We start from the raw sequence: 13568 nt of genomic DNA, 5'->3' as shown, positions 1-13568 counted from the left end.
CATATAGATTGGGCTAACCAAATTAGTAACAATACTGTACAGGAGGAATTCGTAGAGTGTATACGGGATGGTTTCCTGGACCAATATGTCGAGGAACCAACTAGAGGTCAGGCCATCTTAGACTGGGTATTAAGTAATGAGAAAGGATTAATTAGCAATCTTGTGCGAGGCCCCTTGGGGAGGAGTGATCATAATATGATAGAATTCTTCATTAAGATGGAGACTGAAGTAGTTGACTCAGAGACTAGGGTCCTGAATTTAAATAAAGGAAACTACGATGGTATGAGGCGCGAGTTGGCTAGGATGGATTGGGGAACGTTACTTAAAGGGTTGATGGTGGATAGGCAATGGCAAACATTTAAAGATCACATGGATGAACTACAGAATTTGTTCATCCCTGTCTGGCATAAAAATAAAACAAAAAAGGTGGCGCAACCGTGGCTAACAAGGGAAATTAGTGATAGCATAAGATCCAAGAAGAGGACATATAAATTGGCCAGAAAAAGCAGCAAACCTGCAGATTGGGAGCAGTTTAGGATTCAGCAAAGGAGGACAAAAGGATTAATTAAGAGGGGGAAAATAGAGTATGAGAGTAAGCTTCCAGGGAACATAAAAACTGACTGTAAAAGCTTCTATAGATATGTGAAGAGAAAAAGATTGGTGAAGTCAAGCGTAGGTCCCTTGCAGTCAGAATCAGAGGAATTTATAATGGGGAACAAAGAAATGTCTGACCAATTAAATACATACTTTGGTTCTGTCTTCAGAAAGGAGGACACAAATAACCTCCCAGAGATGTCGGGGAACATAGGGTTTAATGAGAGGGAGGAACTGAATGAAATCAGTATTTGTAGGGAAATGGTGTTAGGGAAATTGACGGGATTGAAGGCCGATAAATCCCCAGGGCCTGATAATCTACATCCTAGGGTACTTAAGGAAGTGGCCCTAGAAATAGTAGATGCATTGCTGGTCATCTTCCAAAATTCTATAGACTCTGGCACAGTTCGCATGGATTGGAGGGTAGCTAATGTAACCCCACTATTTAAAAAAGGTGGTAGAGAGAAAACGGGGAATTATAGACCGGTAAGCCTGACATCGATAGTGAGGAAAATGCTAGAGTCCATTATAAAAGATGTAATAGCAGAGCACTTGAAAAACAGTAACAGGATCGGACAAAGTCAACATGGATTTACAAAAGCTAAATCATGCTTGACTAATCTACTGGAATTTTTTGAGGATGCAACTGGTAGAATAGATAAGGGAGAACCACTGGATGTGGTGTATTTGGACTTTCAGAAGGCTTTCGATAAGGTCCCGCATAAGAGATTAGCGTGTAAAGTTAAAGCACAGGGGATTGGGGCTAAAGTACTGACTTGGATAGAGAACTGGTTGGCAGACAGGAAGCAGAGTTGGAATAAACGGGTCTTTTTCCGAGTGGCAGGCAGTGACTAGTGGGGTACCACAGGGATCGGTGCTAGGACCCCAGCTATTCACAATATATATTAATGATCTAGACGAAGGAACTAGATGTAATATCTCCAAGTTTGCAGGCGACACAAAGCTGGGTGGGCGTCTGTGTTGTGAGGAGGATGCAGAGAAACTCCAGTATGATTTGGACAGGTTGGGTGATTGGGCAGATGCATGGCAGATGCAGTATAATGTGGATAAATGCCAGGAAGGCAGATTATTATCTGAACGGCAATAGATTGGGAGAAGGGGAAGTGCAACGGGACTTGGGTGTCCTTGTGCACCAGTCGCTGAAGGTAAGCATGCAGGTGCAGCAGGCGGTTAAGAAGGCAAATGGTATGTTGGCCTTCATAGCGAGAGGATTCGTTTACAGGAGCAAGGATGTCTTGCTGCAGTTGTACAGGGCCTTGGTGAAACCACACCTTGAGTATTGTGTGCAGTTTTGGTCGCCTTATCTGAGGAAGGATGTTCTTGCCATGGAGTGCAGCAAAGATTCACCAGACTGATACCTGGGATGGCAGGAATGACGTATGAGGAGAGCTTGGGTCAATTGGGCTTATATTCGCTGGAGTTTAGAATGAGAGGGGATCTCATTGAAACTTATAAAATTCTAACAGGACTAGACAGATTAGATGCAGGAAGGATGTTCCCGATGGTCGGGGAGTCCAGAACCAGGGGTCACAGTCTAAGGATAAGGGGTAAGCCATTTAGGACAGAGATGAGGAGGAATTTCTTCACCCAGAGAGTGGTGAACCTGTGGAATTCTCTACCACAAAAGGCAGTTGAGGCCAATTCATTAAATATATTCAAGGAGTTAGATATATTTCTTAAGGCTAACGGGATCAAGGGATATGGGGAGAAAGCTGGGACAGGGTACTGAATTTGGATGATCAGCCATGATCTCATTAAATGGCGGAGTAGGCTCGAATGGCCTACTCCTGCTCCTATCTTCTATGTTTCTATGGTAATGGTTAACAGGTGTTTTTGTGACTGGGAGGCTGTTTCCAGTGGGGTTCCGCAGGGCTCAGTACTAGGTTCTTTGCTTTTTGTGGTACTTATCAATGATTTCGACTTCAATGTAGGGGGCATGATTAGGAAGTTTGGAGATGATACAAAAATTGGCAGTGTGGTTGATAGTGAGGAAGAAAGCTGTAGACTGCAGGAAGATATCAATGGACTGGTCAGGTGGGCAGATAAGTGGTAAATGGAATTCAATTCAGAGAAGTGTGAGGTAATGCATTTGGAGAGGGCTAACAGGCAAGGGAATGCACAATAAATGGTAGGACACTGAGAAGTGTAGAGGAACAGAGGGACATTAGAGTGCATGTCCACAGATCCCTGAAGATAGCAGGACAGGTAGATAAGGTGGTTACGAAGGCAAATAGGATACTTTCCTTTATTAGCCGAGGCATAGAATATAAGAGCAGGGAGGTTAGGCTGGAACTGCAGAAAACACTAGTTAGGCCACAGCTAGAGTACTGCATAGAGTTCTGGTCACCACATTACAGGAAAGATATGATTGCACTAGAGAGGGTGCAGAGGAGATTTACGAGGATGTTGCCAAGACTGGAGAATTTTAGCTATGCAGAAAGATTGGATAGGCTGGGGTTGTTTTCTTTGGAACAGAGGAGGCTGAGGGGAGACTTAATTGAGGTGTATAAAATTAGGAGGGGCCTAGATAGAGTGGACAGGAAGGACCCATTCCCCATAGCAGAGGGGGCAATAACCAGGCGACTTAAATTCAAAGTAATTGGTAAAAGGAGTGTGGTGGGGGTCTGGAGCTCACTGCTTGAAAGGGTGGTAGAGGTAGAGACCCTCATCACATTTAAAAAGTACTTGGATATGCTCTTGAAGTGCGGTAACCTACAGGGCTACGGACCAAGAGCTAGAAAGTGGGATCAGGCTGGATAGCTCTTTTGCGCCCGGCCCAGAGAATGTGCCAATTGGCCTCCTGTGCCGTAAATTTCTATTAAAATAAAGCAAAATCTGTGAAAGCAAAAAGGGAATGGTACCAATAGGTGCTCTCTTTTATTGTAACAGGATGAACAACATAACACAAAGAAATGATCACAGGAGGCTAGATCAAAATAAGTGGATTACGACAGATCTTCCTACTGATTAAGGTATGGGTACCGGACAGGAAAAGGTTTTACAAACACAAGAGACTGTTAGGGAAAATGGAAGCACATAGAATTGGAGGCAACCTTTTGGCAGGAGTAGAGAATTGGTTAGAAGGTAGAAGACAGAAAATAGGGATAATGGGCACGTACTCCGATTGGCAAGATGGGACTAGTGGTGTTCCCCCAGAGGTCTGTACAGGGTCTCAGCTTCTCACTATATTTTAAAATGACTTCGATGAAGGAACTATCCAAGTTTGCTAAAGACACCAAGCTAGGTGGCATAGTATGCAGTGTAGATGGGAAGCAGTAAGTTTCAAAGGGACATTGATAGATTAAGTGATTGAGCAAAACTGGCAACTGGAGTTCAATGTGGGGAAATGCAAGGTCATCCACTATGGACCCAAGAAAGATAGATCGGAGTATTTTCTAAATGGCGAGAAGCTAGGAACTGTGGAGGCGCAGAGATATTTAGGGGTCCATGTATAGAAATCACTGCAAACTAGTGGACGGGTACAAAAAATAATTTCAAAGGCTAAAGGAATGTTAGCCTTCATCTCGAGGGTGCTGGAATACAAAGGGTGGAAGTTATGCTATAGTTGTATAAAGCTCTGGTTAGACCACATCGGGAGTCCTGCCTCAGGTCTGGGCACTGCACCTCAGAAAGGATATATTGGCCTTGGCGGGGGTGCAGCGCAGATTCCCCAGAATGGTACCGGGACTAAAAGGGTTACAATATGAGGAAAGGTTGCATAGACTGGGCTTGTATTGCCTTGAGCATAGAAGATGAAGGGGTGATGCAAGGGAGGTGTTAAGATGATTAAAGCATTTGATAGGGTAAATAGGGAGAAACTATTTCCTCTGGTGGAGGAGTCCAGAACAAAGGGGCATAACTTTAAAATTAGAGCTAGACCATTCAGGGGTGCTATCCAGAAGCACTTCTTCACACAAAGGATAGTGGAAAATCTGGAACTCGCTCCCTCAAAAAGCTGTGGAGGCTAGGTCAATTGGAAATTTCAAAACTGAAATTGATACTGTTTTGTTAGGCAAGAGTATTAAGGGATATGGAACCAAGGCGGGTAAATGGAGTAAAGATACACATCAGTCATGATCTCATTGAATAGCAGAACAGACTCGAGGGGCTGAATGGCCTATTCCTGTTCCTATCTTGCCTCCATACTGAATCCTGGCTGCCTACATTTTTTATTTACTGATGAAAAATGGAATTATCCACCTCTGGATTGTCAATTATCTGGATGAATTTCCAATGGCTCACTTTGTGCATTATCTGGTTCAGAGGACTTGTTAGTATTAAGTCGCTTTAACTTATCAAATATCTCTCCTTCAGACTTCAAAACTCTCTAGGATACCGGCTGTACTACAAAAATTAGCAAGTTAGTTCTATCCTCTGGTGAATACTTTCCAGAAAATATTTACCTGTTTTTGCTCCACTTTTATCTTTTAGAATTGTAACTTCCTGCCTAACTGCTCTTTCACTGTGATGGCAGTTAAAGATCAGTAGCACTAGTGATTTGCCCATAGCCGCGCTCTGGTTAGATGGAAGAAATGGTATTTCTTTTAGCTGTGTTTATTGCAGCAACAGCGAGATTACATCATCACCTCTGGAACAAGAAAAACAGGCAATCTTTCGGGGGGGGGGGGGGGGGTGGAAGAATAGCAGGTGTTACCCATCGCTTTCAATGGAGTGGGGTGGGTGTGTGAGCCTTATAAACTCAAGGGTTTTATAAAATATTTACAGATTACGCTATATAAATGCAATGGTTATATGTTTACCATCTTTCGCTATTCTCATTCATCTCTTGGATCCTTTTTGCACTTATCATCTTAACTTGATTTTTTCTTAACCGCCTTGGGGCGGTTTACTATGTTAAGGTCGCAAGTTGTTATTAACAAATTCCTAAGCACCTCTCAGAATTTGCTTCTTTTGTCATTTGAATAGTTGTTTTTCTTTCTTATTCCTGTTTCAATTGTTTGTAAATGCGTTCATTCATCATGGAGCTGCTTGTTCAGCTTGAGCAAAGCGTCCCCACTACCGCGGTCAAATTGACTGGCCTGTAGTTACTGGGTTTAAAAATTCATTGAAATTGATTTGAGCTGAAATTTCTCCTCATCTCAATCCTAAATGGCCAACCCCTTGAGCAACCTAATACAGCCTAGGTGAAAATTATTTAAAGCATTTATAGATGGAGTCTGGATTTTTAAAACAATCATTTACGGGATGTGGATGCTGCTGGCAAGGCCAGCATTTATTGCCCATCCCTAATTGCCCTCGGGAAGGTGGTGGTGAGCCGCCGCCATGAACTGCTGCAGTCCGTGTGCTGAGTAAATTGTTCTACATATATTAAAAGTAGTCTGTTCTTTAGGGTCGGGCAGTTTAGTTGTGCCCTCTGGTGTTCAATTGGACAATCAACAAATAGATTTAACTGGAGTTCACAGGAAAGTATAAATTTTGATTAGTTAGTAACAACCAAAGTAAACTTTTTTCAGGTATAGCCTAGGAATAAATTTAATTATAAAATTAAAATGGAGGCAGGCACAAAGCACAGAAAAGATCATCACTTCAGTATTACCTCCAACAGCGAGATGTACCATTTCCCCCCCCCCCCCAAAAGAATGAAAGACAAATGACCCGTTACACAAACTCTACTTTTATTGTAACAGACTTGGAAAAGGCTTGGACCAGGAAAGTCATCTCATACAAGTTACCAGAACTGTCCAGTTACAGGACCTACTTTTTTTTTTAAACATGAATAATTCAACAGAATATGTGCTCATCACTGAATTGCTGATTTACAATCTATTTAAGCCTTCGTGGAGGATGAGCAGTATTCTCAGTACTTGTGTAGCAAGATGGAATTGCTATGCATTTAGCAGGGCAAGGATTAAAGCACCACTCATAACTGTGTTCTTGAACTCAATGAGTCACTGATTATTCAGAACTGTAGGGGTTAACAGTATTTGTTGTATAGCCACGATGGTCTACATTTAGCTAGCAGGATAAGGGATAAAATACTGTTATAGCAGTTATTGTAAAACATGGAGTGCTTGTTTTATTCAGCATGGAAATAGGGGCAACTGCTATTCACCTTTGTTGTGGAATCTCATGGAAAGACTGTCTATTCAACTCAGTAATGGTTAAATATTCATATTAACACTATACACCCCTATTGCATTACTCTACTAAAGGTAATAATTCCACACAGTGCATTTGCCAACAGAATAAATACAATTTTATAAATATATTTTAGGAACATTTATGGCATAGAATTCAATTTAATCACATTTGTTAACCTGTGTGTGCATGCAGATGGTAAAACTGAAAACTAATTTCCACAGTAACCATAAATTGTTAGATCTTTTTCCAGAGCAATGCATCATTGCGATTAGAACGACTTACGACAACTCAACCAATTTATCTCAACTTTCACTTTGGTCCCTAATAATTAACAGATTTATGTATAATTTTATTATCCCGTCTCATTTTCAAATACATGCCCTGAGTTTATCAGCTATCTGAGGTTGTTAATGTGCTAGGATATCTTCAGTTGTGAAAGTGCTGTGTAGTTTCTGTAATTCTCTTCACACTGCTGCACACACCTGATGAAGTAACACCGGTCACTGATGGCTGCGAGGAGGTCTGTCTGAACCAGACAAATGTCATACAGCTCGGAGGTTGGGACAGTCCTGGTTCCAGTACCATCCCCCACAAATACCTGGTTTAAAAAAAAAAGCAATCGTTGATTTGAAAATTATGCTATAGCTGTAGTTACTGTAGATGTAAATCACAATAAATGACCAATATCAATGAGTGAGGTACAGTAATTCATTCATAATTTTGAAAATCTCAAGATAACACATGCCAGTAGTGTGGTATTTCACATATGTAGAGGAATACCTGGAATTCAGGTGAAACAGCGATTTACTTGTACTTATTGCAATTTAGTATACTGTAGTCGCTGCTCACGATGTGGTCTCCTCTACATTGGGGAGACCAAACACAGATTGGGTGACCACTTTGTGGAACACCTCCATTCAGTCCATAAGGGTGACCCCGAGCTTTTGGTCACCTGTCACTTTAATTCTCCGCTCCACCCCCACTCGGACCTCTCCGTCCTCAGCCTCTTGCACTGTTCCAGTGAAGCTCAACGTAAGCTCAAGGAACAGCACCTCATCTTTCGATTAGGCACGTTACAGCCTTCTGGACTCAACATCAAGTTCAACAACTTCAGACCATAACCTCGGCCCCAATCTTTTTTTTTCATTTTTTCCTCTCTCACATGGCAGCTGTCGATCATTCTGCCATTGCCACTTCATCTAGAGTCATCTTTTGTTTCTTAACTTGTCCCATTACCATCTCCTTTTGCCTTGCACCATCATCCCTTTTGTCTCTTAATCTCTCCTGCCTTCCATCCCATCACAGACCTTCCCTTTTGTTCTTTCCTCCCCTCCCCTTTCCCTACCCCTACACTTGCTTAAAAACCTGTTCCATCTCCAGCTTTTTCCAGTTCTGACAAAGGGTCATCGGCCTGAAACGTTAACTCTGTTTCTCTCTCCACAGATGCTGCCTGACCTGCTGAGTATTTCCAGCATTTTCTGTTTTTATTTCAGATTTCCAGCATCTGCAGTATTTTGCTTTTGGAATACCTGGAATTAATTCATTGACGAGACATTCTCTTCACTATACAGAAACACTATCCCCGGGAGAATCTTCTGTGGGAATGCTGGTACACAGCACACTGTCAAGCAAGCTATTGACGATGCAACAATTCTGTTGGCAGTGATCGATAGCACATCAATTTAAAACCCTGCAGAGATATTACTTTGTCAATTTCAGTCATTCTTTCATTTCACTCCAAGCAATCAGATTCTTGCATGGAGCGTTTGCTATTAATTTGCCCCAGAATATCTTGGTGTTAATCTGTGAATGACAGGTTCAAAAATAAATTAGCTTTAGGCAGCCTCTCCATTCAGTGATAACTTCTACCAATCTCTCCAAGTCTTCATGTGAGACAAGCATTAGCTGCGGCATTTATTGTATAACTGTAGGGATCGAGATTCCCCCCACCAAAGAGCATGGCTTACTTTCGATGTATTTCATCTGCGTGAGTGAAAGAGATTCCCAAGCTCACACCAATTATGCCTCGTTAGCATTACTGAAAGTGGTGTCTTTGTTCACCACATGGACAGCAATCAGCCATCAATGCCCAAAATCAGAAATGGCTTTCCTGTTCATTTAAGAGTGAGAATGGCTGGCTTAGCAGAGCTTATCGGCCAAAACAGAGAGGTTTATGTGTCTGCAAGGGTTTTCTCTGTAGTTAAAAGAGGGAGATTGTAGTGTATGTACCCGTCTATCTTTAAGGGAACTATTGAATGTAACCGTTCACCTTTAAGGGAACTACTTTAGGTGTGGCACTATTTGTTTGGCTTCTGTATACTGTAATACCGATAGTGACCACACCAGTATATAAGTGTTGTAGCAGGATTGCTGGGGCAGATTCGCCCGGACCTTCGAATAGTAAGGACCTGTTTTGTTTGTTACTTCTGAAGTCTGTGTATTTATTAACTGCACAACCCACAGACTTTACAGTGGCGACGAGTCCGATCGTACCCTGCAGCAAGATTACCAAAGCAAGAAGAGCGTCGAAGAGAGGCAACCGCCCTCGTCGTGCTGCTGGAAGAAAACACGAGGCTGCAGCAGGAGAAAGGTGGAAGACTTTAGCAACAAAAGCTTCCGTCTGCAACAGGCACTGACTACCCTTCTACCACGGTGTGGAGTGAGCCGATCAGCAGGGAACAAGGCGGCCGAAGAGACTGTGAGTAGGGGAAGGTGTAGAGAATATCCGGAGGATAAGGGCAGAGCACTCGACCTCGGTCGAGGGGGAGCTGTGCCGGCCAAAAGTCGGGTCCAACGGCGTCGGGTGACAGCCGGACCATGATCGGTGGGAAAAATCCGGGCAGCGACCGCAGCCACGAAGCGCTGAGCCTGCGAGTAGGCGCGGGAGGAGAAACCCAGCCGCAGCCGGGGAGGGAAACACCAGTCTGCGAGAGGGCTGGGGAGGCGAACGGGAACCGTGCGGGTGAGAGCCGGGTGCGGAGAGAGAGACTGCGAGGAGCCAGTCCAGCGGCTGAGCTGTTCTCCACCAACGGGGTACTCAGAGCCGGCAAAACCAAACGTGCGGGAGTGGGTGAGAGACACAGCCGAAAACGGGGTGAGAGACTGCGCGAGAGCCAGTCCAGCGGCTGAACTGTTCTCCACCAACGGGGTACCCAGGGCCGGTAGCACCGAACGTGCGGGTGAGAGAGCGACAGAGCCGGGTATGGAGAGAGAGACTGCGCGAGAGCCAGTCCAGCGGCTGAACTGTCCTCCGTTAACGGGGTGTACCCAGCGCCGGTAGAGCCGTGCGGGCGGGAGGAAAAGACATAGCCGAGTAAGGGGAGCTGTGCGGAAGCCAGCCAGCGGCTGAACCTGTCCGCTGTGGGGGAAGCGTACCCCTTCCACCGGGAAGAAACGCGGGAAGCCGCCATTAGGCGGAGAAGACGCCAGAAGCGGGAAACCGCCATTGAAGTGGGCGGGGCGAGAAAGGAAGAGCGGGAAACCGCCATTTTCGCGGGAAAACCGCCATCTTGATTGACATACCGCCATTGAAGTGGGCGGGGAGAGAAGGAAAGAGCGGGAAACCGCCGATTTCGCGGGAAAACCGCCATCTTAGAAACAAACAAATAAATAAGAATACTTAAAGAAATACTGGTGCTGCTCCCAAGGGAAGAAAAATGCCTAAGCGAGGGAATATTAACGACTTTAATTCTGAAATAGAAGACTGGGCCACGTACGTGGAACGCATAGAGATCTATTGCGAAGCCAACAAAATAGAGGAAGACAACAAGGCGATAACATTGCTAAACTCGATGGGGGCAAAAACATACGGGCTCTTGAAGCATCTAATAGCACCAAATAAACCAGCGGATCAGACCTTCGAAGAGATTGTGGCTGTGCTGAAGGACCACTTGAACCCCACACCGCTGATGCTGGCTGAACGATTCAAATTCTACGCAAGAACGCAGAAGAAAGACGAAAGCAATGCGGAATACTTGGTCGAACTGCGTAGGCTAGCGAAATACTGCCAGTTCGGAGGGAATCTGACAGAAGCGCCGCGGGACAAGTTCGTATGCGGATTGTCCAAAGAAGGGACGCAGAAGCGACTACTGGAAAAGAACGACCTCACACTGGACAGGGCTGTCCTTATAGCTGCATCGCACGAAGCCGCAGCGAAAGGAACGGCGGAAATGCAACTAAAGGCGGCGGCACTCGGGGTGGACCAAATTACTTCAAGCACAACAAAATGCTACCGTTGTGGGAAGACAACGCATGACCAGAATCAATGCTGGTTTAAGAACCAAGAGTGTAGGAAATGTGGCAAACTGGGTCACATCGCGAAGGTATGCCGGTCCGGGAAAAAGACCAATAATCAAAGGAAGCCACCACAAGAAAAGTACAACAAGGTACACAAGGTGGCTGAGAAGAGTTCAGACGAACAGAATTCAGACTCAGACCCAAACAACCAGGAAGCTGGGTAGGCTGAGAATCCACAATGTGGGTAAAGAAACGGATCTACAGGCCATCTGGGTCATACTAAAAATAGCTGGAGTCCAAGTAAGAATGGAGCTGGACACTGGATCAGCTCTATCAGTCATCAACCGAAGGGACTACCACCGGCTATTCTCTCACATACCTTTAAGAAATACCAAGTTCGTATTACAGACATACACGGGGCATAACGTATACCCCGTGGGGAAAATAAGAGTCAAGGTGAGAGATAGGGGTAAAGAACACCCAAGAATGAACTTGTACGTATTACCTGAGGGAGGACCACCACTTCTAGGACGGGAGTGGATTAAGAAAATAGACATGGAATGGCATTACCTAAAAGCCATAATGAGGGAGGACTCGGTGCAAGCTATTAGCTCAGATTCTGAAATGGATGATGATAAGACCAAGTCGAATATGGAAGACAAGGCTAAAAGGGACTTGCCGACGATGGGAAAGAAAACGAAGACATGCAGTAGGACTTATGGTACCAAGAAGAATAAAGCTGCAGAGCAGAACTCCAGGTTGACAGAGAATTCTGAGCCTGTTCAAGCAAAGGATTCATCCATGATGGAAGAACACCGAGCTCGGACGCAAACTTATGTCAAAGTACGACAACAATTGGAACAGTTGAGTGACCGTCTCGTACAAGAGATGAAAAATATGGAAAGGTTCTGGGACACCGAATGGGAGAACCTGGAAAGACTACAGAGACAGCTAGCTCAAGCAGAGAGCGACCATAGAGCCATCGTGGTCAAATACCAATCACATTCCCCTGATGCTGTTCAGGAACTAGAATATTTACAGAATGAACCAAAGGAAGAGGAATCTTCAGGGAGCCAGGATTTTATTCCAGTTCTTCTCTACGACTCCTTACAAGCAGAGTGTGAGAAGTTGAAAGAACAGTATGAACAGGCCCAGGCTACAATTCTGGAGGGGGTTAACTCGGCAGCCTCCGAAAAGCTAGTTTCAGTAGAAGCATATGAACAACTAAAGGTTGAACATGAGCAAGAAGTCCAAAGGCTGCAGGAAATTCTTGATGAGCTCAAGGCCAAGACAGACTCATCGGTAGGAGCTCCATCCATAGATGAGAAATTAGAGGTGAAATTCATGGCAGAGCATGAAAGACAGGATGTCCAAGAACTTATAAAAACATTGAAGGACACCCAAGACAAATATGAGGCGGCAATGACCGAGGTTCAACAACTTGAAGAACAGATTCAACTGGGAATCCTTTCAGTGGAAGAACAGGACACTGTAAGAATGGTCCCTGAACATGAACTAGAGTGCATCAGGGCGCAACTTTTCCGAGCGCTGAAAGCCAAAGTTCAAGAGGAACGTAAGGTGGAAGTATTGGAGAAAGAGGTGGAGGAAATGGAGAAGACTCTGATCCACCGTGTTCCCAGGGAAGAGTTAACGGTCAGCCAACTCCTTCATATGCTGAAGGACAAGACTCTGCAAGGGGAACAATCTGAACACGAGCTTCAATCTTCAGGGGGAACGAGTTCGGAGCTCTCAAAGGTCACGGAGATAGCCGAGGTGGCAACACAAATTTTACAAGGATGCCAAAAGTACGTTGAATCACGTCAAGGTGAACAGAAGAACGTGGAAACCGTTACTTCAGTAGAAGGGTTAAATAGCCTGATAACGCAATTACCGATGGAAAGGAAGGTATTGAACTCACAAATGAGGTCCGCCGTGAAGGAATGGCAGATAACCCAGGAAGAGCGGGATGAATATGAATGCATGAAGAAGGCTTTTCAAGAAAGATGTTTAGGGAAGGAACCACCGTCAGCTGACCTAACTCAGGACGAACCCGAATATTACCATGACCTGTTGAGTGACACTGAATATTACGAGGATGTGGTCTGCCCAGCTTGTGATGAGAACTCTCAAAGTGCTGAAATCCAGAGGAAGCACTTAAGGTCTAAGGAACATAGAGAGTTGGTGGCGCTACAGCTGGCAGCCGAGAAAGGAGCTCCGAGAGTTTCAAAAAGGCAGAAAAGAAAAAGAAGAAGCAGAAGATAATAACTGTCTAAAATATTAGCACTTCTACCATTCCAGGCGGGACATTACGAAAGGAGCTAAATTAGTTGAAAAACTGGAAAATGTCAAGACAGCCAGTTGGTTGTAAAAGTCCGCACTGCTGGTTCAACAGGACGAAGGTTCAAGCTGTTACGTCAAGAAAAAGGCTATGGAGGAGTCACGCTAGCCAGGTAATCCGGCTACACCAAAGAAATGTTGTTCGGAACGAGTCAAGATCAGAGACTGAATCTATGAACTGTTTCCGCAGAGACTGAACCTGTGAACTGTTTCCACCGAGATTATATTTGTAAATTGTTTTATATGACATTGACTCCACCGAGATTATATCTGTAATT

At 44.5% G+C, this 13568-nt stretch overlaps 1 protein-coding gene across 2 annotated transcripts in view; it reads right to left on the bottom strand.

Annotated features, from left to right (window-relative positions):
- Window positions 1-6229: 6229 nt before the first annotated feature.
- The window catches only part of LOC147111200 (uncharacterized), a 42802-nt gene continuing 35463 nt past the window's right edge, over window positions 6230-13568 (bottom strand). The window contains exon 6 of one of the 2 annotated variants that reach the window (XM_086001865.1): window positions 6230-7315. In XM_086001865.1, coding sequence (XP_085857991.1) covers window positions 7133-7315 — 183 coding nt within the window. In that variant the 3' untranslated portion in view covers window positions 6230-7132. The remainder of the gene's footprint in view (window positions 7316-13568) is intronic. The other variant, XR_015080061.1, reaches the window with a different exon arrangement.

Source organism: Somniosus microcephalus, chromosome 11, assembly GCF_052327205.1.
Source record: "Somniosus microcephalus isolate GS21.2 chromosome 11, FLI_Smic_1.0, whole genome shotgun sequence".
NCBI lineage: Eukaryota > Metazoa > Chordata > Chondrichthyes > Squaliformes > Somniosidae > Somniosus > Somniosus microcephalus.
The sequence above is the reverse complement of the archived record's forward strand: the minus strand, read 5'-3'. Positions and strand labels throughout refer to the sequence as shown.